This window comes from Phyllobates terribilis, unplaced genomic scaffold (assembly GCF_046119375.1).
Source record: "Phyllobates terribilis strain yellow unplaced genomic scaffold, ASM4611937v1 Scaffold_11__3_contigs__length_659146591, whole genome shotgun sequence".
NCBI lineage: Eukaryota > Metazoa > Chordata > Amphibia > Anura > Dendrobatidae > Phyllobates > Phyllobates terribilis.
Window position 1 is genome coordinate 588,028,533 of NW_027362771.1, and position 26,489 is coordinate 588,055,021.

Genomic DNA, 26,489 nt, shown 5'->3' on the forward strand with positions numbered 1-26,489 from the left:
CCATTTCTCCATAGAGCCTTTATGCGAACAAAAACTAAAGCGTAGGCGACGATCCTCAGGTCTACTGATTCAAGAACGAGACAAAAAAGGTAAAGATGGAGCAGTGAGTGGTTAGTTTCTCATATGCCAATCTGTGTTTTTTTTTTACCATGTCTACAATGATCTGCCTTATCGTTTTAGCATCACAATACATAGGTCTGCAGAAGAAATGTTGTGAAGATGGCATGGTTGACAACCCCATGGGCCACACTTGTGAACGTCGGTCTCGCAATATCTTGGATGGACAGACATGTGTTGACGCTTTCCTGGACTGCTGCAAACATATTACAAAGCAAAGGGAAGTTGAGAGGAAACTGAAAGAAAATGACCCAAATGCAAGAAGTAAGGAGACGGGGGAAAAAAAGACAAAGACAAAATTATCATAAATCACACCCAATTTGCCCTAAAGGTTATGTTCCTATCAAAAATATAGAGGATCGTCAGTTGCATATTTGCTTGTGGATAATCAGGTGCAGTATGGCACATGAGATTTTCAGAACTCTCATGCAGACCCCCCACAGAGGGCATTGCTGCAAGAGGTCAGTAGAAGATATGTTTTGTGGGAACGTTGCCGTAGTATTCTGTCATCACGAAGCAATTAACTGTATAAATTAAAAGATAGGGGCAAAGAATTGGATCTGCCTAATTCTTTCCAAAAATTTCAGCCCATAGAACACAGAAGACAAATTTATTTTTCAATTATCTTCCTGGTTGTAGTTTGTTCTAAAAAATAAACTGCGCTAAACTCACCCTCCATGAGTCCAGTCTCTGCCATTACTCCTGTTGTCTGTTCGGCTGACATCACCTCGACAATGGGCTTAATTCCCCACCTGAGTTGATGGAATGAGCCACACAAACATGTTGAGTTCATGATTGCCTGCTACACGGTCAACGTGAAGGCGTTGCAGATAATAGCAGTCACCGGGAGCAATGGCGAGCTGCAATCCATGTAGAAGCGTCTTGTATGTCCTTTTGAACAATTTCGGGTAAAATCCAAGGAGTTTCGCAACCCTGAAAGCTGATTTAACCTGGAGAAAATATATGCTAAATTGAGGAACTTTGAACTTCGGCACATACTTTCTCCCTCCCTTACATACTATGGGACGAGGTTTCAATGCTGGACTGGGTGCCAAGGGCCCAGCAGTTACATTGACTCTGGGGTCTCCCTCTCCAGCTACATGCATATATTATATTACCCTCATTTACAAATTTACCTCTGTTTTTATATAATAAGTAACTAGGTAGTTTGTTAAATGATAGATGACATTTTGTCATTTTCTGTACATAGTGAATCAAATGTATTGTGCCAATTAATAGCAATATAGGGGAGTGTGGGGTCCATTCCTGCATAGGGGCCCACCAGGGATTTCACCTGTTCCCCAATAGGCCAGTCCAAGCCTGATTAGGTTTATATGTTAAGCTTGATCTTTTTTCTTTTAATCAGGCGATGAGGATTCTGATTATATTGAAGATGCTAATGCTATTATTGCCTGTACATAGTGAATCAAATGCATTGTGCCAATTACTAACAATATAGGGGAGTGAGGGGTCCATTCCTGCGTAAGAGCCTACCTGGGAATTCACCTGTTCCCCAATGGGCCAGTCCAAGCCTGATTAGGTTTACATGTTAAGATTTATATTTTTTCTTTTAATCAGGTGATGAGGATTCTGATTATATTGACGATGCTGATATAATATCCAGGACACAGTTCCCAGAAAGTTGGCTCTGGAAGATAGAATTAATGAGTGACAGACCAGATGCTAGAGGGTGAGTGTAATATAAGTGTACTAGCTATTGAACCCCTTCTACGCCCCGGCCGGCGAGCATTTTTATTGGCATATATCCGACGCAATTTTTTTTTTAAGACACTGTGTCTGCGAATTCGCATATATAGTGTCTTCAATAAAAGGGTGCTGGATAGCTCAGTATGTGTACACAAAAAGAAAAAGTGGGCACTGCTGGGGAATAATAATCACAAATAGAAAGGGGTGCTACAGTAACCTGATGTAAAGACACAAAATTATTCGGAAGAAAAAGACTCAGGATATATAACCATGCACACCCAATGTTGGAAAAGTGAAAAAAATCTTTATTACATGATTACATTTAGACAACAAAAGAAAAACATTTTTAAAAGCATTTAAAACAGACAAAAACATGTGCAATCTTAATATGGGGGAATTCATGATAATAATATGTATAAAAATAGCAATAAACCCCACTATGTTATGTGCCACAGGTATATTTTACATCACTTATATAACATTCGATTAATGTAGACCAACTAAGCAACCCTGGCTATAAATAGCAGGGCACAACCAGTCAAAATATGTGTTTATGACAAAGCAAACCCCCCTAAATAATATAAGTGAATCAAGGAATGAGTAGGAGAGATGGTCTATTGGCAATGGGGGCCCATATTTTAGAGGTATTGGCCAGATTGTGTCACCAAAGTCATATATGACGTGGCACAGTTGATCCACATATAAATAACAAGCCAGGCATTCCTGAGTGGTCAAGTCAAGAAAATAAGTAAATAAAAAATATATGGAAGAATAATTACCTGCTGGCACCAGAGACCCTACGCGTTACGCTGCTCAGACGCAGCTTCGTCAGTATGTGCACGCGCTGACTCCGGTGCCATTTTATTGAAGTAATGTACTACAAAATCAACATAGAAGTATGCACACACCGGCCATACACATAACGGCGATTGGTGGTGCGTTCGCACTGATATGTTGACGTTGAAGTACATTACTCCAATAAAATGGTGCCGGAGTGAACACATACGCATATCGAGCTATCTCTCACCATTTTATTTAAGACAATGTATATGCAAATTCGGAAAGCATGGTATGCGCACACGTTGAGTTCGGCATCATTTTATTGAAGTATTGTACTACAAAATTAAAGGGAACCTGTCACCATAAATAATGCTGTTAACATGAGCCCCACACAGCCTCCCCATATACAGCATGAGCCCCACATACAACATGAGCCCCACACAGCCTCCCCATATACAGTATGAGCCCCACATGCAACATGAGCCCCACACAGCCTCCCCATATACAGCATGAGCCCCACATGCAACATGAGCCCCACACAGCCTCCCCATATACAGCATGAGCCCCACATACAACATGAGCCCCACACAGCCTCCCCATATACAGTATGAGCCCCACACACAACATGAGCCCCACACAGCCTCCCCATATACAGTATGAGCCCCACATGCAACATGAGCCCCACACAGCCTCCCCATATACAGCATGAGCCCCACATACAACATGAGCCCCACACAGCCTCCCCATATACAGCATGAGCCCCACACAGCCTCCTATATACAGCATGAGCCCCATACATCCTCCCTATATACAGCATGAGCCCCACACAGCCTCCTATATACAGCATGAGCCCCACACAGCCTCCTATATACAGCATGAGCCCCACACAGCCTCCTATATACAGCATGAGCCCCACATACAACATGAGCCCCACACAGCCTCCCCATATACAGCATGAGCCCCACATACAACATGAGCCCCACACAGCCTCCTATATACAGCATGAGCCCCATACATCCTCCCTATATACAGCATGAGCCCCACACAGCCTCCTATATACAGCATGAGCCCCACACAGCCTCCTATATACAGCATGAGCCCCACACAGCCTCCTATATACAGCATGAGCCCCACATACAACATGAGCCCCACACAGCCTCCCCATATACAGCATGAGCCCCACATACAACATGAGCCCCACACAGCCTCCCCATATACAGCATGAGCCCCATACATCCTCCCTATATACAGCATGAGCCCCACACAGCCTCCTATATACAGCATGAGCCCCACACAGCCTCCTATATACAGCATGAGCCCCACACAGCCTCCCTATATACAGCATGAGCCCCACACAGCCTCCTATATACAGCATGAGCCCCATACATCCTCCCTATATACAGCATGAGCCCCACACAGCCTCCTATATACAACATGAGCCCCACACAGCCTCCCCATATACAGCATGAGCCCCACATACAACATGAGCCCCACACAGCCTCCTATATACAGCATGAGCCCCATACATCCTCCCTATATACAGCATGAGCCCCACACAGCCTCCTATATACAGCATGAGCCCCACACAGCCTCCTATATACAGCATGAGCCCCACACAGCCTCCTATATACAGCATGAGCCCCACATGCAACATGAGCCCCACACAGCCTCCCCATATACAGCATGAGCCCCACATACAACATGAGCCCCACACAGCCTCCCCATATACAGCATGAGCCCCATACATCCTCCCTATATACAGAATGAGCCCCACACAGCCTCCTATATACAGCATGAGCCCCACACAGCCTCCTATATACAGCATGAGCCCCACACAGCCTCCCTATATACAGCATGAGCCCCACACAGCCTCCCTATATACAGGATGAGCCCCACACAGCCTCCCTATATACAGCATGAGCCCCACACAGCCTCCTATATACAGCATGAGCCCCACACAGCCTCCTATATACAGCATGAGCCCCACACAGCCTCCTATATACAGCATGAGCCCCACACAGCCTCCTATATACAGCATGAGCCCCACACAGCCTCCTATATACAGCATGAGCCCCACACAGCCTCCTATATACAGCATGAGCCCCACACAGCCTCCTATATACAGCATGAGCCCCACACAGCCTCCTATATACAGCATGAGCCCCACACAGCCTCCTATATACAGCATGAGCCCCACACAGCCTCCTATATACAGCATGAGCCCCACACAGCCTCCTATATACAGCATGAGCCCCACACAGCCTCCTATACACAGCATGAGCCCCACACAGCCTCCTATATACAGCATGAGCCCCACACAGCCTCCTATATACAGCATGAGCCCCACACAGCCTCCTATATACAGCATGAGCCCCACACAGCCTCCTATATACAGCATGAGCCCCACACAGCCTCCTATATACAGCATGAGCCCCACACAGCCTCCTATATACAGCATGAGCCCCACACAGCCTCCTATATACAGCATGAGCCCCACACAGCCTCCTCTATACAGCATGAGCCCCACACAGCCTCCTCTATACAGCATGAGCCCCACACAGCCTCCTCTATACAGCATGAGCCCCACACAGCCTCCTCTATACAGCATGAGCCCCACACAGCCTCTTATATACAGCATGAACTCCACACAGCCTCCTATATACAGCATAAACCCCACACAGCCTCCTATATACAGCATGAGCCCCACACAGCCTCCTATATAGAGCATGAACTCCACACAGCCTCCTATATACAGCATGAGCCCCACACAGCCTCCTATATACAGCATGAGCCCCACACAGCCTCCTATATACAGCATGAGCCCCACACAGCCTCCTATATACAGCATGAGCCCCACACAGCATCCTATATACAGCATGAGCCCCACACAGCCTATTATATACAGCATGAACCCCAAACAACATCCTATATACAGCATGAGCCCCACACAGCCTCTTATATGCAGCATGAACTCCACATAGCCTCCTATATACAGCATGAGCCCCACACAGCCTCCTATATACAGCATGAGCCCCACACAGCCTCTTATATGCAGAATGAACTCCACACAGCCTCCTATATACAGCATGAACTCCACACAGCCTCCTATATACAGCATGAGCCCTACACAGCCTCCTATATACAGCATGAGCCCCACACAGCCTCCTATATACAGCATGAGCCCTACACAGCCTCCTATATACAGCATGAGCCCCACACAGCCTCCTATATACAGCATGAGCCCCACACAGACTCTTATATGCAGCATGATCCCCACACAGCCTCCCTATATCCAGAATGAGCGCCACACAGCATCCTATATATAGCATGAGCCCCACACAGCCTATTATATACAGCATGAACCCCACACAACATCCTATATACAGCATGAGCCCCACACAGCCTCTTATATGCAGCAAGAACTCCACACAGCCTCCTATATACAGCATGAACCCCACACAGCATCCTATATACAGCATGAACTCCACACAGCCTCCTATATACAGCATGAACTCCACACAGCCTCCTATATACAGCATGAGCCCCACACAGCCTATTATATACAGCATGAGCCCCACACAGCCTATTATATACAGCATGAGCCCCACACAACATCCTATATACAGCATGAGCCCCACACAACATCCTATATACAGCATGAACCCCACACAGCCTCTTATATACAGCATGAGCCCCACACAGCCTCTTATATACAGCATGAGCCCCACACAGCCTCTTTATACAGCATGAGCCCCACACAGCCTCTTATATACAGCATGAGCCCCACACAGCCTCTTATATGCAGCATGAACTCCACACAGCCTCTTATATGCAGCATGAGCCCCACACAGCCTCCTATATACAGCATGAGCCCCACACAGCCTCCTATATACAGCATGAGCCCCACACAGCCTCCTATATACAGCATGAGCCCTACACAGCCTCCTCTATACAGCATGAGCCCCACACAGCCTCTTATATACAGCATGAACTCCACACAGCCTCCTATATACAGCATAAACCCCACACAGCCTCCTATATACAGCATGAGCCCCACACAGCCTCCTATATACAGCATGAACTCCACACAGCATCCTATATATAGCATGAGCCCCACACAGCCTATTATATACAGCATGAACCCCACACAACATCCTATATACAGCATGAGCCCCACTGTAATGCACACGCCCGGGCTGAGCGGCGTGTGCGTGTGATTCCACTGGACCGTGCCAGAGAGTGAATGCCTGGAGGGGCGTAACTAGGTATTCACCCGATCCGACCAGGGTCGCACGACGGCATACGACGCCAGTGCACCAAGGAGGAACCGAGCAGAGGGACCAGGTGCTACTCCAGGACAGACCCCGGACACGGCTGTTGACCCACACAGGGGATTACAGGAACAGACTGGTTAGGCTGGCACAACTGGTATGCAGGCAGGCGGGTATGCAGGCAGGGGGGTACAGGCAAGCACGACTAGAGTGCAGACAGGAAGGCACTAGCAGGTAGGAACACAGGCGGGATAGGACCCAGTACACACTGGGACTCTGGAACAGAACCACAGATGTGGCAGACAAACACAGCAGAGTGAGGCCGCCCAGAGAGGTGAGCAAGAGCAGGGCAGGACGAGACCGCCCGGAGCGGTGAGCAAGAGCAGGGCAGGACGAGACCGCCCGGAGCGGTGAGCAAGAGCAGGGCAGGACGAGACCGCCCGGAGCGGTGAGCAAGAGCAGAGCAGGACGAGACCGCCTGGAGCGGTGAGCAAGAGCAGAGCAGGACGAGACCGCCTGGAGCGGTGAGCAAGAGCAGAGCAGGACGAGACCGCCTGGAGCGGTGAGCAAGAGCAGAGCAGGACGAGGCCGCCTGGAGCGGTGAGCAAGAGCAGAGCAGGACGAGGCCGCCTGGAGCGGTGAGCAAGAGTAGAGCAGGACGAGGCCGCCTGGAGCGGTGAGCAAGAGTAGAGCAGGACGAGGCCGCCTGGAGCGGTGAGCAAGAGTAGAGCAAGACTGCCGGAGCAGTGAGCAAAAGGATAAGAGCAGAGCGAGACTGCCGGAGCAGTGAGCAAAAGGGTCAGAGCGGAGCGAGACTGCCAGAGCAGTGAGCAAAAGGGTCAGAGCGGAGCGAGACTGCCGGAGCAGTGAGCAAAAGGGTCAGAGTGGAGCGAGACTGCCGGAGCAGTGAGCAAAAGGGTCAGAGCGGAGCAAGGCTGCCGGAGCAGCGAGCAAAAGGGTCAGAGCGGAGCAAGGCTGCCGGAGCAGCGAGCAAAAGGGTCAGAGTGGAGCAAGGCTGCCGGTGCAGTGAGCAAAGCAGAGCAGGCTAGAACCACCGGAGCGGTGAGCAAGGCAGAGCAGGGGGGACAGGGCTCTGTTCACACGGAACAGACAGGAAGGGAAAGGCAGAGCCAGATACCCACAGGGTACTTGCAGAGAAGTAGCGAGTGGACCACAATCTCACAAACGGGAATACAGAGACAACAAGTAGGAGTTAGGTACGAGAAAAAACAGGTAAAAGATAGGAGAGAGTTCAGACTGGAACTGAGTGTACGGAGGAGAGCAACACTGCAGCGGAATACAGGAGCGGGTCTGGGAATACGGCCCCCAGAGAGGCGGGACGAACAGGCAAGGAGCGTGTTCAGACAGGACAGACAAGATACAGGAGCGGGTCTAGGTAATCGGCCCCTAGAAGGCGGGAGGAACAGGCTAGGAGCGTATTCAGACAGGCCTGGAAATACAGCCTCCAGGATAGGCAGACAAGAGAACACAGAACGGGACCTGGCACCTTCAGAGTGAAAGCACACACTGAAAGAAACACAATGCTCAGGCAGGGATTGATTGGGGCAGCTGGGTTAAATACCAGGTGACAGACAGCAATAGGCTGAGGACGCACAAGGGGTGTGACCCACAGCAGGTACAAAAAGCAGGAAGTGATCGGGCGCCGCCCTTAAGCAGCAGAAACAGACACAAACAGACAGCATGGAGGGAAGCCAGAGAGACATTCTGGACTGGAGATCAAGTGCGCGCTCTTGCACAGTGGGAGATGGACCACTATGCAAGGACGCCGCCAGGTATGTTACACCCACACAGCCTCTTATATGCAGCAAGAACTCCACACAGCCTCCTATATACAGCATGAACCCCACACAGCATCCTATATACAGCATGAACTCCACACAGCCTCCTATATACAGCATGAACCCCACACAGCCTCCTATATACAGCATGAACCCCACACAGCCTCCTATATACAGCATGAACTCCACACAGCCTCCTATATACAGCATGAGCCCCACACAGCCTCTTATATGCAGCATGGACTCCACACAGCCTCCTATATACAGTATGAACCCCACACAGCCTCCTATATACAGCATGAACTCCACACAGCCTCTTATATACAGCATGAGCCCCACACAGCCTCTTATATGCAGCATGAACTCCATACAGCCTCTTATATGCAGCATGAACTCCACACAGCCTCCTATATACAGCATGAACCCCACACAGCCTCCTATATACAGCATGAACCCCACATAGCCTCCTATATACAGCATGAACTCCACACAGCCTCCTATATACAGCATGAACTCCACACAGCCTCCTATATACAGCATGAGCCCCACACAGCCTCTTATATGAAGCATGGACTCCACACAGCCTCCTATATACGGTATGAACCCCACACAGCCTCCTATATACAGCATGAGCCCCACACAGCCTCCTATATACAGCATGAACTCCACACAGCCTCTTATATGCAGCATGAACCCCACACAGCCTCCTATATACAGCATGAGCCCCACACAGCCTCCTCTATACAGCATGAGCCCCACACAGCCTCTTATATGCAGCATGAGCCCCACACAGCCTCCTCTATACAGCATGAGCCCCACACAGCCTCCTATAAAGCCTCCCCATGTCCAGGATGAGACCCCCATAGCCTCACCATGTCCAGGATGAGACCCCCATAGCTTCCCCTTGTCCAGCATGAGACCCCCATAACCTCCCATACACATGAAAAAAAAGAACACCACATCCTCACCTCGGTCCCATTCACCCGGCGCTCTGCCTCTGCTCCTGTCTCCAGTGCGCTGACTCTCTGCAGTACATAGCTGACTCGATGAAATGATGTCATTACGTCAGCTGCTTCACACACTGAAAAACATCAGTTTTTTTGTCTTATATGTGTTTTTAATTTTTTTTTTCGCCAATGTTTTTTTTTGTATCACAATGTATTCTTGCTATTTTCACACTAGCCAGTGGGACTCTTTTAGACTGATACTGATAACCTTTTTATACACAATCCTAAGATAGCATCCACCTTTTCCAAGAAGCTGGTTCACACCTTCCCGTGCTCCCCCCTCCTTCACAATGACCTTTTCACACTCTCATTAGATGCCTCAATACAAAAGATAGGGTTCTGGCTTCTGACCATTGTGGCTAATGTACATGTGAATTTCCTGAAACAGTAGGCTAAAAAAAAAACACAGTGACCAATGTGGAAATTTTAAATATTTCAATTTTTTTTTTAATAAAGATTCATAAGGGAAGAAAACAATAATTGGCAAATATATATATATATATATATATATATATATATATATATATATATATATAAATCATCGCTAAAGATGATTTAAACAATAGATCGTTTTCTGATGATAACTTTTGTTTAAGTGACAGGATCCCACACAGACACAGATGCTTTCACAGAGACAGCCTGTGTCCATATTAGAGACCCCCGAAGACCCAATACTGTGAGTCAGAATAGGCAACTAGGTACTTTGTTTTTTTTTTGTTTTTTTGGAAAACCGCGGTCAGTCTATAAAACATTCAAGTGTTCAATTTTGCTAGACCAGAAATTATTTCCCTTCTGTCTGGTCCTAAAGAGGATGATTCACGCTTTGAAAACTCCCTCTTTTCTGGCTAATTAAAGCGGAAGGCATACCCTGAAACTCGTTTTTTTTTTTTTTTTTTTTTACAGAGTTTCCACCAAGTCTCTTAATATTTTCCTAAAAGATTCAATCACCACATGGGAGGTTTTGGCTGTGAGTCTATCTGAAAGTAAAGGTAAGTGATTTCTAAACTCTATCTATCCGAGTCTGCATGGTTACATACAAAAATAAACCCTATAAGTAGTTTAAGGCTATGTGTCCATGATGCAGAAATGATGCAGATTTTTCCTGAGCATTTATCCATCTCCCTGGCAGAAAAAATGCATGCGGATTGTACATGCGGATTGTACATGCGGATTGTACATGCGGATTGTACATGCGTTTTTTCTGCCAGGTAGAAGTGTAAGTGAAGCGTTTTTCACGTGCGATTTTGCATGCGGGTTGTCAAGTGCTTTTCCAAGCGATTTTAGCATCACTTGGAAAGTGCTTGACAACTTGATCACGACTATATAAATCCATGCAGCCGGCTTGGATTTATGTTGTGTGACCAAGTTACGATGCTGCAAATGCAGCATCAATAGTAAAAAAAAGGATAAAAATGTTGAAAAATAAAATAAAACATACTCACCTTCTGATGGCCCCCGGTCTTATCTCCGGTGCATCCGTTGTCTTCAGCCGCTCGCAGTGCTCTAAAAAGGACCTTCCATGACATTAATTAGTCATGTGACAGGTCACGCGACCGCCGACGTCAGCGGTTGTGTGACCTGTCACATGACTAAATGACGTCATGGAAGGTCCTTTTACACCACCGCAAGCAGCCGAAGAGCCAGCAGCACCGCCGGGAGCAGACAGGGGGCCATCAGAAGGTGAGTATAATGTTTATTTTTTATTTTAATTCTTTTTTAACTACAGGTACTAAGGTACCCAGGTCTGGAGGAGAGTTTCCTCTTCTCCAGACCCGGGTATCATCCGCGCATTGAATCGCATAATATCCGCATGTGTACGTGTAGTCATGTGGATGTTACGCGGTCCAATGCAAGTCAGTGGCGGCGATTTCGCACAGCACATGCGGATTATCATTGGGAAACATGGCAGACAACTTAACAAGCATTTTTAAAGTGAGTTCACAAAGGAAATGGCGCCAAGGAAACGCATTAAATCCGCATCGTGGGCACGCAGCCTTAAGGCTCGCGCACATGATCGTACTAATCTTACGAGGGCTATCCATCATTTTGATGGATAGCACTCATCCCCCTCTTATTCAGTGAGGCTCTGCATATCTCCAATTTTTTTTCTCGAACTGATTCAGTCGTAGGAAAAAGTCAAAGCATGCACAAAATGCCTCCAATAATCGGATTGCACTCGGCCATTCAAGTCTATGGGTCCATGGAAAATATTGGACTTGAATGTCATGTCGGACACACTGCATGTAGAAGACGGAGAAACTTTTTGTTATTTATCCACATCTCAGAAAATCAGATCACACTCTGATCAAACTCTGATCAGAGTGCAATTACCTTAATCGGGCCAATTTTCTTGGATGAGAAAAGAACGGTCGTGTGACTGAAGCTTTTGGGTATTAAAAAATACGAGTGCTGGCAGGAAATCACTGTATCTTTTTGTAGCATTTTTACTTGTCTTTTTTTCCTATTCATTAGAATGGGTGAAAACCGTTGCAAAAATGCTGAAATAATAATTGACATTCTGCAGATTTCAAAAAACTGTTAGGAGCTCAAAAAAGCAAGAAAAAAAAAAGCATTTGTATGAGATTATTGAAATCTCATTCACTTTGCTGGTGTTATAAAATGCAGCGTTTTTGCTGCAGAAGAAAAAAAAAAACGTTGCTAACGTACAAGCAGACACCGGAGACATATACGTCAGCATAGGAGTTGTGCACATTAAACGGTGGGAGATTATTAAGAAACTGCATTGTTTTATTTTATACTATTGATAGATTAATATAATCAAATTAGTTGCAAAGCTTTCACTAATTGTTTAGTAGTTTACGAGCCTTGCTTGGATGCTTGTCTGTGGAGTAATTGTGGGGCACTGTGAAAAAATAGCACTCCCCTCCATTATTAGGGCTTAGTTATACTGCAATGGGTTACCTGTCCACAAATTTGTAGATAGTTACTAATAATATCTATCAGAATTGTCTTTGTAGCTGTCATGTTCGGTGAAAAAATGCAAAGTATTATACATTTGCTCATTATTTTATGTAGATTATGCCTATTAACTTTAAAATCTACAATAAAAAATAAATAGCTCAGTGGGTTTCCTCACGTCTCTATAAGGCCTCATTCAGACATCAGTGATTTTTTTCATGTGCAAAAAACAGTCTAAGTGTAGAGATGAGCGAACTCGAACTATAAGTTCGGGGCTTCTTATCGGACAGTTAGAGTCCGGTTCCAAACTCTGAACCCAAATTTGTCCCAGAAGTCTGTTGCAATGTTCAATGGTTCTGGGGGAAGTCCGTTGGAGAGAGAGAGAGAATTTTCTAGCTCAAAAGTTCAGGTATACATTGTTTTCAATGGGATTCAGGTTCTGGTACAAGCTTGGGTGCAGATCTAGTACCCTAACCAAACTTTGGAATAAAGTTTTTCTGATCTGATTTTCATCAGTGTTTGGTCAGTGTTTCAGTTTTTACCATAAGAGCTTCATCAGTGATTTTCACTTATGGAAAATTAAACAAATTGTAAAGCTTCTCCTATTTACTGCAATGCTAATTCCTTGGCAATGCTAACTAGTGAAGTCTCAGATATGCTCGATGGTAGATCATAATAGCAAGTTTAGGCTATGCAGGCTGATCACAGTAGTACGAGCAACATGTGGCCTGGCATTGATGTGTTGAAAACCGGTTTATGGATCACTTTGGAGAAATGGCCAAACCACTGGTTCCACGACCAAATCAGACTGAAGACTAGAATGAAGAATGGAGGGAGTTCAGCTACCTAACATTATGCCACCCCATACCATAAACTTGGAAGTAGGACCCGTCTGCAGGTCCCTCTGGAAGGCTTCACATTGTCTCCTAACCATTGTTCAACTATCACAGAATCCAAGACATAAGCTAAACTCCCTGCTGAAGAGGAGAGATCTCCACTCCATCCTCCATTATTATCTTGATCTGCACCATGGTAGCCTTGAAGAACGGTGTTGTAAGGTCAATAGAGCACTTGTAGCCGGAAGTCCGGCTAATGGCCTTATGTTGTGCAAATGCTTTCTGATAGCTTGTGTTGGTGACATCTTAGAATTGGTATGCGATGTCCAATTTCACTTGCGCCATTCTTCTAATCTGATGATCTGTCCGTGCAGAGGTTCGCCTCCGTTCACCTCTAGATGTCATTCTGTGACAGGTGTGTCAGAGGTGACAGATAGAGATGAGCGAGTGTATTTGTTACTATTTGCTATTTACACGGATAGTACGGTATTCGGCTTACTCGCTATATTGCGAGTATTTGTGCACTCGCCTCGCTATATTCAGATGTCCCGCCCTGCAGTTTTGGCGCCTCCTTTGCAGCCACTAAACATGCTGGGCTTCTTAACCAATCACAGTAATGCTGTAGACATCTTGGTTGTGGCATTACTGTGATTGGCTGGCCACCCAGCATTATAGGGTCTAGTTAAGCCCTGCCGCCGCCATTTTGTGCACATTGCGTCTGGAGCATAGGGAGAAATCGCTAAGACATTTCCTACTGCCTGCTACCAAGCATACACCAGGGCATTTTCCCCTCTGTTTTTGGGGTGACAGCCAGCCTTCTGTCCACATTAGCCCACTTAAAAAGGCGTTTAGTGCCCTACACAATGCAGTAGTCCAAACATTTCCTACTGCCTGCTACCAAACACGCACCAACCCATTTTCCCCACTGTTTTTGGGGTGACAGCCTGACTTCTGTCCACATTAGTCCACTTAAAAAGGCGTTTAGTGCCCTACGCAAAACAGTAGTCCAAATTTTTCCTACTGCCTGCTACCAAGCATGCAACAGGCCATTTTACCCACTATTTTGGAAGCCACCATCCCAAGGGCCTCCAATTACAAAGAGTAGTTAGGCTGGAGTAGGAATACTGTCCTGGTTTGTCCACTGCACACTGTGCATAGTGTTTGTAAAAATTAGCCCTGTGGGCTGAGTCATGGTTGACGAAGGAAGGAAGCGGGTTTTTATGGGAAGGGGGTGATGTTAACAGCAGTAGAATGAATCTTCATTTTTGGTGAATTTAGGTTGGCTTGCTGTCATCTGGAGGGATTGCAAACTGTGCCAGTCCTTGTTGAATTTAATCAGAGTAAGTGTGTCTGCATTTTCCGTGGAGAGGCGTGTGTGCCTATCAGTGATGATTGCCCCAGCGGAACTGAAAACACGCTCTGACACCACACTAGCAGCCGGGCAGGCCAGCACCTCCAAGGCATATAAGGAGAGGTCGGGCCAAGTGTTCAGCTTAAACCCCCAATAATTAAATGGAACTGAAGCATCAGAAAGGATGCACATATGGTCACTTAAGTACCCCTTGACCATGCTCTGGAACTTATCCCTCCTTGGCATTGTTACAGGCACAGATAGCCCTTGCTGTTGAGCTGGTTTATTGAAAATTGCCCAATTTGTGCACATTTTCCCCCCACCTCTGTTGGAGCTGGTGTTCATGTCTCTCGCCATTATCCCTTGGTGTTGAAAAGAGCCGGTAGCTCTGCCACCAGCATTGTCTGAGGGTGATGTTTTCAGCAACTGATCTACAGCGGCCCTCTTGAGCGATTCCATTGTAAAACTCTTTGGTGACTCCAAAAGGAGAGAAAGAAATTTCTCCTTGTACTGTGGATCAAGAAAGGTGGCCAGTAGTGTTGAGCCACCCCCGTAGTGTTCGAGTTCGGTTCGGTTCGTCGAACACCCGTGTGTTCGCCGAACTGTTCGTCGAACTGTTCGTCGAACACCTTCGAACACCGTTAAAACCAATGGCAGGCAAACAAAAACACATAGAAACACATAGAAAACACCTTCAAAGGTGTCCAAAAGCTGACAAACTGCTCAGAAGACATAACTAACACATGGAAAAGTGACAAGTACATATAGTCATGCGAAAATAAAAGAGGTGGAGGAGTAAAAGGAGGGGGAGACACAGATATAGGCATGTCATGCCCTTCTAAAATCCAAAAAGTGAGAAGCCGACACGGCCAGTCCGCTCCTGCCCGTGCCACCTCCGTGTCGCCGGGTTTGTGCCAGAGCCGCGGTGAACCCTGATGGCCAGCCCCCCTCTCCCAATACTGGTGCCTGTCCGCTGGTGGGTCGAGCGAGCCCCCCTGTGGTGGAGGCAGCTCTAAGCTTTTTAATTTAAATTGTCTCTCTAATTTGAATGAATACACTTTAAATCCATTTACAAGGATCTATTGGAGGGCAAGTCTCATGCCAGCAGCCGCGTAATTCCAGCTCCAGTAGCGTCCACTAAAGCTGCTGCAGTTAAAAAGCTTTTATAAGGATCGAGCTCGGCTGTCCACCGCAAGGCATCCTACTGCCAGTCCCAGCCCCTATGCCTTGGGGTGCCTCCTGATGCTCTTCACTGAGTATCCCATGGTCCCGAAGCATTTCCTTTGAAAAAATTAAGTGTCTAAACTACAGGTGGTGTAGCTTGCTTAACAGCCGGAATAATCCGCTGACTAGCAGACACTGCTACTAGGCACAAAGTATTTCCTGGGCTAGATGCAGTTAAAAATTTGTAATTAGATACTCTCGTTGGATGCTGAGAAAGCATTCCATAGAGTCTCCTGGCACGCCATATATGATTCTCTTAAAAGCTTGGGGTAGGGGTCTAGGGGACCCTTTTATAGCCCAAATCACGGCCCTGTATCACAATACGTCACCTAGGCTGAAGATAAATGGAACTGTAGCACCCTGAGGGCTCGGTTGCTACAGAGGTATTGCACCTCACCCAGAGGTGTGATATCTCACTCTCAGGTAAGGATGGAGTGTGGATCAGGACCCGACACCTGCATGCATTACACCACATTGCCGTGGGGCAGGGCGACCAATATGCCTCTGTGATGGGCACGACAGTCCCTGTCCCTGGCTGGAGTGGGGGGAGGGAACACTGAGGAAGGGGAACGCTGTAGTGCAGGAGCAGGGAGGAAGCAGTTCCTGGGTGCATTGAGAAGGGAGTATAAAAGGTGGGCACCATCTTAGTTCAGTGCAGAGAAGTCTGAGCAGAAGTGGCAGGGAGCAGGGGCTCTGCATGAGCTCTACTCCGGAGGCGGGCCTAGTAACAGAGGCCCAGGCCTGGAAGAGGGAGAAGGAAGGAAGAGGAGCGGAGAAGGCTCCAGGAACGAGGAATGAAGGGATCCCAGGGGTGCGGACGGGCGAGTCGCCACCGCACGCCCGAATCCACCTGCGTGGAGGGGTCAGGCCAAAGGGGGAGACCGGTCCCCGAAACTAGTGGAGGCAGGAAACGACCCTCAGCTAGAAACCGGAGGCTGTGACATTTTATGTGGCTCAGCCCCTCGCTACACCCGCTAGGAAGGCACCACATAGGGTCAGGGAAACTGGCGCCAAGTTTACCAAGAGGAGGCCCGAGGCAGCCGGACAGAAGGGTTGGTAAGAAAGGCCAGACAAAGGACACACAAAGGGGGTCCTGTGAAGCGCTCCAAAGTTATCTGGGAGTTGTCTGAGCCCCTCACCTGGTGAGCACAGTACGACGTGGGCAGCCGTTACCTGCAGACGTGGTCTGGATAATAAGAACTGTGAGTAAAGGCCCTGGACTGCATCACTGACTCCGTGTCGTTACTGCTGCTGCCCTGCACCATCACCCCCATCCTCCGCATACACTGCCCTGAGGCTATACTCCTCCCGTGGGGAGTTATGCTACGCTCTGCTGCACCCACAACACCAGCCTCAGCGGTCTGCCCTGCAGCGGCGGTTCACTCTGACCGCAATCCACGGGTGGCGTAGTCGGACATTTAAACATCAAAACCACATAAATAGTTCCGCCACTGGTTTGACCACCCTGAGCCACGGAACCGTGTCGCCGCCACGAAGACTACAACCACCAGCATCCACCAAAAAGGGTCCGGCTCCGGGTGTCCCAAGGCCCAGGGGGTGCATCAGAACATTTTCATCACCTTTCACAATCACCAATGGGACAAGGCAGGGATGTCCTCTGTCCCCTCTCTTATACATCCTAGTGACGGAGCACCTGCTCTCATCAATTCGCCATAACCCCAATATTAGGTGGATTGAGGTGGGAGGCACCGAGTACAAGTGCTCTCTATTTGCTAATGATGTCCTAGTATATATCACTCAATCACATATATCCATCCATGCTGTTATGGCTGAAATAGATCACTTTGTTACATGGTCAAATTTTAAAATCAATGCAGCGAAGTCTGAGGCCCTCGATGTCTCCCTCCCCAAATCCATATAGGATTCCATCCAGTCCAACTTTCCCTTTGCCTGGCCCTCACAGGGTATCAAATACTTAGGAATTCCTATTCATAGAGACCTCTCCCATCTATGTTATCTTAATTTTGGGCCCTTTATTGAACAACTCCATACAGACCACGGTTGGCAAGTTAGAACTGTAAGATTCACTACGTGAACCACTGGTGTTTTGTGGAAAAGCACATGTACACTGCGTTCCAAATTATTATGCAAAAAGTGTTTAGGAGTGATAAGGGAAGAATTTGTTTGTTTGTCAGTTAAACTCATTGATGGTGATGTGTGTCAGGGTTCTTTATATCACTGTAAGCAATTGCAGACACCTGTGCTAATTAGTTTGGCAGGTGTGTCCAATGAAAGGCAAGACTACTTAAGAAGGCTGTCTCACATTATTAAGCAGCCTACATTTTCTGCCAAAATGGGAAAGAAAAAGGATGTGTCGGCTGCTGAGAAGCAACAAATTGTGGAGTGTTTAGGTCAAGGCATGACTACAATCAACATTGTGCGATGATCAGGATGAAGTGTCTTGGCAATCAAGAAGTATGTAGCTGATTCACAGTACACACGTGTGCGTGCTGATAAGGGCAAATTGAGGACTCTTTCCTACAGGCAATTACGTCAGGTTGAAAGAGCAGCGGCAAAAAAGCCTTGTCATAGCAGCAGACAAGTTTTTGAAGCTGCTTGTGCCTCCAACGTCCCCCGAACAACAAGATGCAGGGTCCTTCAGAGGTTTGCAGCTGTGCATGCGCCATCCTGTCGACCTCCTCTATCCACTTCACACAAGCAGAAACGGCTCCAGTGGGCCAAACATTACATGAAGACTGATTTCAAAACTGTTTTGTTCACGGATGAGTGCCGTGCAGCGCTCGATGGTCCAGATGGATGGAGAGGAGGATGGCTGGTTGATGGACACCCCACGCAAACACAGCTACAGCGCCAACAAGGAGGAGGTGGAGTAATGTTTTGGGCTGGAATCATGGGGAGAGAGATTGTCGGCCCCTTTAGGATCCCTGAAGGCGCTAAAAATGAACTCCATAATGTATGTGGATTTTCTCAAACAGCACTTCCTGCCATGGTTCAAGAAGAAGAACCGTGTATTTCACAGCAAAATCATTTTTCTGCATGATAATGCACCATCTCATGCTGCACATAAAACATCTGCATCTCTGGCTGATATGGACATAAAAGGGGACAAACTTATGGTGTGACCCCCATGCTCCCCTGACCTGTACCCCATTCAGAACCTTTGGAGCATCATTAAAAGGAGTGTCTATGATGGCGGGAGGCAGTTCACATCTAAGCAACAGCTCTGGGAGGGTATTCTATCCTCATGCAAAACAATTGAAGCAGAAACCATCCAAAACCTGACAAATTCAATGGACGAGAGAGTTCAGAAGCTCCTTTCGAACAAGGGGTCCTATGTGAAAATGTAACATCACCTAGAATAAAGTTTTGAGTTGAAAACTGTTTGATTTCAGTTTCTAACAACCTGCTAATGCTTATAATTTCAAAAATGACCATTTTTTTGGTCTTTATTAAAATGAAAAGGTTGATCGAAAAGTTTGGGGGATCTAAGAGTGTGGCAACCCAGTAGTCATGATTACTTCGAATTCTGACAATATGAGGGTCATGCTGCAGGTAGTGCAGCAAGAAGGCACTTATGTGTCTTGCGCATCTCGGAGCCCCAAAATTATTTTCCGGGCTAGATGCAGCTAAAAATTATTATTAATTTTAAATCTGGTGAAGCTTTAGTATAGATGGCCTAATAGGTTCAGTGCTGCACACTGCTACAAAGCCCAAATTATTTTCCAGCCAAGATACAGATAAACATGATTAGTAATTTGAAAGCTTAAAACGGTTGGTAGGGTGATTTTAACCAATCATCAAGCTTTTACTCTCCCCAGGATGACACAGGGGTAGAAAAGTCGTTTCGGATCCATGATTTGTTCATTTTTATGAACGTGAGTCTGTCTACATTATCAGTGGAGAGCCGCGTGCCCTTATCTGTCAGCACACCACCAGCAGCGCTGAACACATGTTCAGACAGAACGCTGGCTGCGGGGCATGACAAGATCTCCAAGGCGTAAGTGGCTAGCTCCGGCCATTTATCCAGATTGGAAGCCCAAAAAGAGCAAGGGTCCAGTGACACAGTCGTGGCTTCAATGTTTACTTGGAGATACTCCTGTACCATCGTCTCTAGGCGTTGACTATGTGTCAGACTTCTTGTCTCCTGTGGCCTTGCAAAGGATGGGCTAAAAAAGTGGTGAAATGATTCCGCAAAATTGATGTTACCAGCAGATACTGTGGTTCTGTTACGGTTTGAGTGCTGAACACTTGACGGTCCCATGGTTGGCAAGTTGGAACTGTGAGATTCACTACGTGGACCACTGGTATTTTGTGGAAAAGCACATGTAAGATTCTGCAACAGTCTCTGCTGATACTCCTGCATGCGTGCATCCCTTTCTATGGCAGGAATAATTTCTGCAAATTTACTTTTGTACCGGGGATCTAACAGTGTGGCAACCCAGTAGTCAGGATTATTTCTAATTCTCACAATTCGAGGGTCATGTTGCAGGTAGTGCAGCAAGAAGGCACTCATGTGTGTTGCGCATCCAGGAGCACCAAGTCCCTGTTGTGTTGGTGGCGAGGTAACAATCATGCTTCCTTCCTCTGTCCTCTCCCCCCAACCTCGCACAACAGAAATGTGATCAAGGTCTCCCTCATCTGATGAGTCTTCCATCAGTTCGTCCTCCACTTCTTCCTGGGCTCCTGCACCTTCCTCACTAGTTTGGCTGCTACCATGCGCCCTGGTAAAACCATCTCCCCCACCCTCACATGCCTGCCGCCTTGGTGCTGCCGACCGTCTGGACCTTGCAGATGTTAGCCCTTCCGCATACAACTCCTCCTCCTCTACTTCCTCCACCTCCTCTTGTGCCACCACCTGACTCCGAATTCTGTTTAACATGTGCTCCAGCATGTAAATCACCGGAATAGTCATGCTGATAATGGCATCGTCAGCACTAAACATCTTCGTCGCCATTTCAAAACTGTGCAGAAGGGTGCATAGGTCCCTGATCTGAGACCACTCCTCCAGCGTGATTTGCCCCACCTCTGAATCTCGTTGGCCCAGGCTATACGTCAGAACGTATTGCACCAGGGCTTGTCGGTGCTGCCACAGTCGCTGCAACATGTGCAGAGTTGAATTCCACCGGGTAGGCACATCGCATTTTAGCCGGTGAAGTGGCAGGCCCAACGACTTCTGTAGAGATGTAAGTCGCTGAGCTGCGGGATGCGAACGGCGGAAGTGAGCACACAGCGACCGTGCCCTCTGCAGAAGGCCATCTAGTCTGGGATAGTGGGCTAAAAATTGCTGGACAACCAGGTTCAACACGTGAGCCATACAAGGCACGTGTGTGACATTGCCCCGGCGAAGGGCCGCACCCAGGTTTGCAGCATTGTCGCACACGGCCTTCCCTGGTTTCAGGTCCAGTGGAGACAACCATTCATGAAATTGGTTCTCCAGAGCTGACCACAACTCCTCAGCTGTGTGACTCACATTTCCCAGACATTTCAATGTAAAAACCGCCTGATGACGTTGAGCCCTACTGCCAGCATAGTAAGGAGGTGTGCAGGATCCCTTCTGCGCAGTTAGAAAGCTTGTGTCATGACCAGACAGGCTTTGGGTGCAGGTGGAAGACCGAGAGGAGGTTGAGGAGGCAGAAGCAGTGGAGGAACTTTGACATAAAGAGGATTGACGCACAACTCGTGGGGACGGCAAGACTTGGACAGCAGCCCCTTGTCCTGCTGTCACCATAGTTACCCAGTGCCCAGTCAGCGACATGTAACGCCCCTGTCCATGCCTACTCGTCCAAGTGTCTGTGGTGAAATGCACCCTGTCACACACAGAGTTTCTCAAAGAAGCGGTGATGTTGTGTGCGACATGCTGGTGGAGCGCAGGCACACCTTTCTTTGAGAAGTAGTGCTGACTGGGCATCTGGTACTGCGGCACTGCGACGGACATAAGGTCTCGAAAATCCTCTGTGTCCACCAGGCGGAAAGGCAGCATTTCTGTAGCCAAGAGCTTGCAGATGGTGAAATTCAACCTCTTAGCTTTCTCATGGCTAGGAGGAAATGGTCTTTTACTTGTCCACATCTGAGGGACCGAGGGCTGGCTATTGTGCTTAGACGGGGTTGATAAGGGTGTCCCCGGCAAACTGCCGGTCTGTGAGGAAGATGCAGGCGGACATGTTAGGTTGCCTTGATCCAAAGGTGGTGCTATCGATGTCGGACAGCGCTCAACACCAGCTGGTGTTACCACCTCCAAAGAAAATGATGACCTGCCAATCACGCTGGCTGTTGCGGGTAAAGAGGTGGCAGGTCTGCGCCCCAAAACAGGTGTGACTGCTGTCCCCCCAGTCACAGAGGATGAAGAGGCCGCGGATGCACAAGATATGGCAGACGGTGGTTGGCCCGGCCAGCTAGGCCGCATTGTAGCACACTGAGCTTCCCACTGCAACTTATGCTTCATGTCCATGTGCCGGTTCATGCATGAAGTACTCAAACTATGTATTTTTTGGCCTCTACTTAGCTTTTGCTGACAAATGTTACAGATAACACGAGTTGGGTCATCTTTATCGATCTGAAAAAATGCCCAGGCTATGCAAGGCTTAGCACCCATGCGACCTGAAGAGCCACCACGACTTGTGGTGAGAGGCAGAGTTGTGTTTGAGGATGCAGTTGTTGACGTGCTTCCAGTACTACGTCTCTGTCCAGGAAGGCGCAACCTGACCTCGTCGTCACTAGCATCTTCCTCCACCTCCTCTGCTGACCTCATCTCTTGGCTGACTGTGGGTTGACAGTAAGTGGGATCTCCAACCTCATCATCATCACCCTGTGCGTTATCACACCCGTCGTCCTCAGAGCCAACCTGTTCCTGCCCTGACAAAAAACTAAAGTTGTCGCTCCAATCAGGTATTTGAGTCTTATCATCGTCTTCCTCATTGTCTCCACCAACAGGAGTTACAGTTTGGGAATGAGGGTCTACATTATGGTCAGAACCTTCTGCGTCTGGTCCTGGATCCGACTCATAAAGATTCTGGGCATCAGTGCAGATCATTTCCTCGTCTGGATTCACAGAAGCGCTGGAGTCGACCTCTGATTCCCAGGCTATAGTATGAGTAAACAGCTCTGCAGACTCAACCATCTGTTCTACCTCATACTCAGACGGGCAGCTGGAGATTTGGGAGCTGTGAGGAAGCAAGTGCGATTGGGGTGACACCTTTGAGGACTGGAGTATTTGTGATGTTGAAGTTGATGTGGAGGAGAGCCCACTTAAAGGAGCACTTGATATCCGTTGAAGCACCTGCTGTTTTTGTGCCTCATCTGGAATTTGTAGCGATTGGCGTGGCCGTAAGAAAGGGATCTTATCACATTGTCCGCTAAAAGAAGTAGACATTTTAGTTTGGCTGGAAGATGGTCTTTCTTCTGCAGATGTTACTGTTGCTTTAACACCTACCCCACGGACACAACCTTTTTTCCCCTTCCCAACACGCCTATTCCCCTTTCCACCAGCAGCAGGGCTTTTTCCACTCATTTTGGTGGTTAACTAATTCACAACTCTGGAGTTATTTGCACAAAAAAACAATGGATGGGAACCGAGCAGAGCTGAGTGGCCAAACTGTGGTATTAGGCCTAAACTATTGGCTGGGTTAGATGCAGAAAAAAATTATATTCAATTTGCAACCTGATGGAGGTCTGTATAGATGGATTAATAGAACAAGTCCCACACACAGCTAGAAGCCCAATATTTTTTCAGAGGTAGATGCAGAAAAAAATATATTCAGTTTGCAACCTGATGGAGGTCAGTATAGATGGACTAATACAACAAGTCCCACACACAGCTAGAAGCCCAATATTTTTTCAGAGGTAGATGCAGAAAAAAATATATTCAGTTTGCAACCTGATGGAGGTCTGTATAGATGGATTAATAGAACAAGTCCCACACACAGCTAGAAGCCCAATATTTTTTCAGAGGTAGATGCAGAAAAAAATATATTCAGTTTGCAACCTGATGGAGGTCTGTATAGATGGATTAATAGAACAAGTCCCACACACAGCTAGAAGCCCAATATTTTTTCAGAGGTAGATGCAGAAAAAAATATATTCAGTTTGCAACCTGATGGAGGTCTGTATAGATGGATTAATAGAACAAGTCCCACACACAGCTAGAAGCCCAATATTTTTTCAGAGGTAGATGCAGAAAAAAATATATTCAGTTTGCAACCTGATGGAGGTCTGTATAGATGGATTAATAGAACAAGTCCCACACACAGCTAGAAGCCCAATATGTTTTCAGAGGTAGATGCAGAAAAAAATATATTCAGTTTGCAACCTGATGGAGGTCTGTATAGATGGATTAATAGAACAAGTCCCACACACAGCTAGAAGCCCAATATTTTTTCAGAGGTAGATGCAGAAAAAAAATATATTCAGTTTGCAACCTGATGGAGGTCTGTATAGATGGATTAATAGAACAAGTCCCACACACAGCTAGAAGCCCAATATTTTTTCAGAGGTAGATGCAGAAAAAAATATATTCAGTTTGCAACCTGATGGAGGTCAGTATAGATGGACTAATACAACAAGTCCCACACACAGCTAGAAGCCCAATATTTTTTCAGAGGTAGATGCAGAAAAAAATATATTCAGTTTGCAACCTGATGGAGGTCTGTATAGATGGATTAATAGAACAAGGCCCACACACAGCTAGAAGCCCAATATTTTTTCAGAGCTAGATGCAGAAAAAAATATATTCAGTTTGCAACCTGATGGATGTCAGTATAGATGGATTAATAGAACAAGTCCCACACACAGCTAGAAGCCCAATATTTTTTCAGAGCTAGATGCAGAAAAAAATTATATTCAATTTGCAACCTGATGGAGGTCAGTATAGATGGACTAATAGAATGATGCTATGCCCAAAAGATTTTACTTCACTAGGTGCAGTAAAAAAATTGGTATTCTATACACAGGTGGTATATCTTGCAACACAGATAGGCTACTCCACTGACTAACACACTCTGCAATAGGCCAAAAAGGATTAGCTTTGCTAGATTCAGCCAAATGCTGTGAAAAAAACTTGCACAGCACTGGCACAGACCTGCCTGGCAAAAACTGATAGGAACTGATGTAACCTAGTCCTGAAAAGGACTCCAATTACAATTAGTCTTTACTCCCACAATCTATCTATTTAAGAGCACAGACCTGCCTGATAAAAGTCGTAGGAAATGCTGTAACCTAGTCCTTAAAAGGACTGCAATCACAACTATTCCCTACTCCCAAGCTATCTGTAGATTTGTGCGAAAATTGGCTTGAAATTAACAAGGTATAGCGCACACAGCAACAGCGGTGCCGTCTAACACGCAGCTGCAGCAGTGAGAAAATGGTGGCGATGGGGAAAAAGGCTTGGTCTTATAGGGCAAGGACATGTGACATACACTGCCAATGACACATGCCCTTGCTTGTGTGAAAAAAAGCACTTCGCTCCGTGTGTGCGCTGCTGATAGGCTGACAGATTGCACCTCCCCACTGCAAATGCGGGAAAGAGAAAAAAAAATGGAGATCTTCATTGTTCCTGCAGAGATCCATCCCCTGCCCCTCCCCCCACCCCGCTGTACACTCAAACTGCGTATTAACATTAATTTTCATCATTACTGAGAAAAAATCCAGTTATTTTGGTGCACGAACAGTTATCGAACATAACCTCGAACAGCCGAATTTTTCTCAAATTGTTCGTGTTCGCCGAACGGCTCGAACACCGCCCAAAACAGCTCGAATTTGAGATTGGCGAACAGTTCGAGTAGAACAACGCTCATCTCTAGTGGCCAGCCAGTATAAGTCGCTCTTTTCACCTGCACCTTAAAAACATCTCCAGAATCCGACCTTTTCTCACCTTTGAAACTGCTAAACCTCTTACTGTTGCTCTTATTCATTTGGACTACTGCAACTCTCTTCTAATCGGTCTCCCTCTCACCAAACTTTCTTCTCTCAAATCCGTCCTGAATGCGGCAGCCAGGGTCGTATTTCTGTCCAGCCGGTTCACCGATGCCGCCATCTTGTGCCAGTCATTACACTGGTTGTCCATTCGCTTCAGGGTCCAATATAAACTCATCACTCGGGGTTCCTGAGTCTACTTCCAGAAGTGGCCGAGCGAGTCGTCCTACCACACCTTGTATTGAATTTATTGTATGTACATCTCCCCGCTTAATTGTAAAGTGCTGCGGAATATGTTGTCGCTATGACGCGCCCCCTGGGCCATGTTCAAGGGACACCCGGAGCCGGATCTGGATAGGGGTAGTAGTCCTTGTGGCGGTGACCCGGTCCGTGCCCAGGGTGGTCAAACTACGTGTGTGGCAGTCTTTGTAGATGTTGTTTAAGTGTCGACTACGCCACCCATTGATTGCAGCTAGGAGGCCGCCGCTGCAGAGCAGACCGCTGAGGCCGGTGGTAGGATTGTGCAGCAAGGATGGTATAACACCCAACGGGAGGGGTATGGCCTCAGGGCAGCAGATGTGGAAAATGGT

The 26,489-nt window shown here is 47.1% G+C and overlaps 1 protein-coding gene across 1 annotated transcript in view; it reads left to right on the forward strand.

Annotated features, from left to right (window-relative positions):
* LOC141167052 (complement C3-like) overlaps positions 1–26,489 on the forward strand; it is a 139,690-nt gene that overhangs the window by 33,271 nt on the left and 79,930 nt on the right. Inside the window, exons 16-19 of the mRNA XM_073654378.1 lie at positions 15–89; positions 181–381; positions 1,696–1,807; positions 10,585–10,670. Coding sequence (XP_073510479.1) covers positions 15–89; positions 181–381; positions 1,696–1,807; positions 10,585–10,670 — 474 coding nt within the window. The remainder of the gene's footprint in view (positions 1–14; positions 90–180; positions 382–1,695; positions 1,808–10,584; positions 10,671–26,489) is intronic.